This window comes from Gavialis gangeticus, unplaced genomic scaffold (genome assembly GCF_001723915.1).
Source record: "Gavialis gangeticus isolate Ggan-Ray unplaced genomic scaffold, GavGan_comp1, whole genome shotgun sequence".
In the NCBI taxonomy this organism is placed as follows: Eukaryota; Metazoa; Chordata; order Crocodylia; family Gavialidae; genus Gavialis; species Gavialis gangeticus.
In genome coordinates, this window is record NW_017729031.1 from 107,350,194 (window position 1) to 107,353,741 (window position 3,548).

Genomic DNA, 3,548 nt, shown 5'->3' on the forward strand with positions numbered 1-3,548 from the left:
GCCCCATGGACTTGTACAGATCCAGCTTTTCTAAATAACCCGTAACCTGTTCTTTCACCACTGTTGGCTGCTCACCACCTCCCCAAACTGTGCTACCAGGTTCAGTAGCCTGGGAGCTGCCCTTGCCTGTGAAGACAGGTGAAACAGGTATTGAGTACTTCAACCTTTCCTGCATCCTCTGTCACTAGGCTGCCTCTCCCATGTAGTAATTAACCCATACCTTCCCTGATCCTCCTCTTGTTACTGCCTTGGCAGTTACATTAATAGGATTCCAATACTACTAAAAGGACAATGACTGCACCTTCAATTTGCAGCAGCTTTCTCCTCAAAGCAACCCCCACACACCCCAACTTTCCTTCCCTCCAGTGGCAAACCTGGATGGAAAGTGAAAGACCAAAAAAATACAGGAGAGCTAAACCAGATGTGCACTTAAAAAACAAAGCCAAAAAACTATACAGTACTCACTCCATCTCATATACAGTGACAGGTAATGTCTGCTCCATCAGGGAGAATTTCTTGGTTTTCACAGGTTTAATTATTGGCTCTGAAAGCAAAACAAAATTTCACAGTGAAAAAATTGTTCTTAAAATGCTGATGTTTGGCGACATTAACAGACAATATTAAGCACATTGCTAGACCAAAAAAAGTGATATTTAAGGTTGATGACACCACTTTAACTGCTTTATTTGGGGAAGATCAGACATAACCGAAACAGATTTTCATTTGCCTTCTTTTAAGATCTTTTCAGCCACAGTTAGTGCGTGCTCTGCACATCTCACAACATAATTCCTCCGGCATTTGTGATGCTGCAGAGATGCCTCTAGGCATCTTTAACAAAGTGGAAAGAGTCTTGGGAGTTTGGAGGTTGAAAAGGATTTTTATAAGGCAAATTAAAACTGGTAAGGAGCCAAATATTTAGCTCATTTGCAGGCTCAATTCAATTTCCATTATCACTTTTTTTTCTTTAAGAAGAGACTTGGTTCTTTTAATTTATGAATTAAATTCTTCTTTGTTCATACTCTCAGTAGAATTTCTATTAAAATGCCAAAGACAAAACAGACTGTCTGAGAAGATGCAAGTAATACCACCACCAGCAGGATTTCAGAGCCTTTCTTCCTTCCATGATTGCCAACAGAAACCTTTCCTGATCAGACATCTGATTTACTGACCATAATTACTTACCAGTGAGAGGCTGTGTATCTTCTTCCTGCACTATAGTCTCTACCTCAGGCCCATAGACCTCTTCTGCAGTGGGATAGTATTTCTTATCCTCATGCAGTACCACCTCCATTCCAGGGTGATCTTCATCATGGTCTCCCATATCGTCATCATCGTCATCATCATCAAGCTGAAACCGACAACAGAAATACTTTATCCACCCAACAATCTCAAAGCGCTTTTTAGATGCTGAGATCCACAAAACCCCTTCTAAGGTTTGTATTCTGAACCCCATTTTAGGATAGAAAAATGCTTCTGGTCACATATCAAATCATGAGCACAGGTGGAAGCCATACCGACTTACACCAAGATTGGGACCTGCTCTGGGACTGAATATCTCTAGCACTGATCAGAAACAGGTCCAGACAGGGGTGCTGACAATCTCTCCCAATTTTTATTTGACGGCCATTTTCCACACCTTAAATCTATTCCACAGGCTACTGCTAAATTCACTGGATGGGAATGCTTTAGGAGCATCATTCCTACATTCATGCAGGTGGTTGGACCAGAAGGTGCCCTGAAGTCCTTCCTAACCTTGTGATTCTATGCAACCACAAGATGTTGCCTTCTGTACATGTACACAGGCTACCAAAGTTTTGCCAAGCAAGCAGCAAGCCAGGCTACCCTCCACGTCAAAGCACAGTTGCAAAATACAGCGCATGAAATTCTAACTGTATAAGAATCTGAGTGGTAAACTGGTGACTATTTTTCATGTGCCTGTAAACAACACTGAACCACCACACCATTAGGAACATTGTTCTGGGTCATCAGGTGCAGCCCCTTTCACCACGCAACATGTCCTGGTGACCACATCTCTACTCTGGGGCTATAAACACTACTTCTGTCTCTCCATTATATCAGGAGGCAAAGCCGATACGCTCCTTTAGGGAGTAACCAAGATGCACACACATGCATATAAAGAAAAAGTGAGCACGTGCAAGCTTTCATGCTCACTTCATCAGTGAAGCAAGTGTCAGCTCGTGAAAACTCGCTGTCTCTCCACCTTTCTCTCCCTCTCCCCCACTATCCATCTGATCTAGTGCAGCAGTTCTCAACTTTTTTTGCACCAGGACCAACTTGTAAACATCAGTGGCCAGTCCTGACCTCTCACTCCTGACCCGCTGCCTCCTGCCTGCACACCCCAGCCCCCCAAGTGTGTGGGATAGGGGGGCCCAAGCAACCCCTTGCAGGTTGGACCTCTGCCTGCAAAAGCCAGTTTCCCACGAACGAAGAGGACAGGAGAGTCTAGAGGGTCCCATCCCCCGGCAGCCTCCTGTCCCCCGCGGCGAGGGGCCACACCTCGTCCAGGTCCTTGGCCTCCCGGCCCAGCTCGTCGTCATCGTCGTCCGAGTCGAGCTCGGGCCCGATGTAGTTGCCGAACTCATCGTACAGGTCCGTGTCCATGGCGCCGCGGGGCGAAAACGAGGCCGGTCTCCTCCTCCCCTCCCGAGAGCGGTCCCCGACACGCACCCGCCTCCACTGCTGCGCGCCTGCCCTCCCGCGCGCCGGCCGCTGCTGCGACTCTAGCGTCGAAGGACCCCCCCCCCCGCGTGGGGGTTGGCTAAGCCGCCCGCCTGAGGGAGTTGTCACTTCAGTGCCCCTCCACCAGGCAGCCGCAGTGGTGAGAGCTCGGGGGCTGGGTGGGGAGCGGCCGGGCTGAGTTTTGGGGGGGGAGTGTCTTGGTTTCGAGCAGGCGCTGGGTGGGGCAGCCCCGGCTGGAAGGGGCCTCGGCAGCGCTTCCCGCTGTTGCTATGGAGACGGGAGGTGAGGCGGAGAGCCAGGTGTCCGGGACAGCCCCGGGGCCAGAATTGGGCCCCGGGAAGTGGGGAGCACCTCGGGGTCCGAAGTGCTGCGTGACAGGGGAGACTGGACAAGATGGACCTATGGTCTGAGCCAGTAAAGGGCAGTTTTTGTCCTCTTCTGAGACTTATCTCAGTTGAGATTGAACACAAACGCCCTGGAAATTTGGGCCCAACTTCAAAGTCATCATTTCAGATTGGGGTTTGATTACTCACTGTATAGTTAATAGGGGTGCACCGATAGAGATTTTTTTGGGGCCGATACCAATGGCCGTTTTTTAACGAGCCGTATCAGCCGATACTGATCCGATTGCTGATGTGCAGCTGGGCAGTGTGGAGAGCAGCGTCCCGCTGATAAGTCTGTTGTGGGGGGTAGGGGGAGGGAAGGGCCATGGAGGGTGCAGATTGAGGCCCCGGCGCTGAGGGAGGGAGTGGGGCTGGGGGCCCCAGGACGGAGTCATGAGTGGCTCATTTGGGGAGGGGGGGTGCGGCTCCTACCGCTGTGCATACTCCTGGGGGAGCCGTGGGGGG

The 3,548-nt window shown here is 50.2% G+C and overlaps 2 protein-coding genes across 2 annotated transcripts in view; one reads left to right on the plus strand and one right to left on the minus strand.

The window, feature by feature from the left end:
- EFTUD2 (elongation factor Tu GTP binding domain containing 2) overlaps positions 1–2,733 on the minus strand; it is a 42,384-nt gene extending 39,651 nt beyond the window's left edge. Inside the window, exons 1-3 of the mRNA XM_019523525.1 lie at positions 2,518–2,733; positions 1,183–1,348; positions 466–544 (exon numbers count right to left, since the gene is read on the minus strand). Of these exons, the coding sequence (XP_019379070.1) occupies positions 466–544; positions 1,183–1,348; positions 2,518–2,622 (350 nt within the window). The 5' untranslated portion in view covers positions 2,623–2,733. The remainder of the gene's footprint in view (positions 1–465; positions 545–1,182; positions 1,349–2,517) is intronic.
- A 271-nt stretch (positions 2,734–3,004) lies between these two features.
- Positions 3,005–3,548, plus strand: part of CCDC103 (coiled-coil domain containing 103) — a 6,146-nt gene continuing 5,602 nt past the window's right edge. Inside the window, exon 1 of the mRNA XM_019523526.1 lies at positions 3,005–3,219. Coding sequence (XP_019379071.1) covers positions 3,094–3,219 — 126 coding nt within the window. The 5' untranslated portion in view covers positions 3,005–3,093. The remainder of the gene's footprint in view (positions 3,220–3,548) is intronic.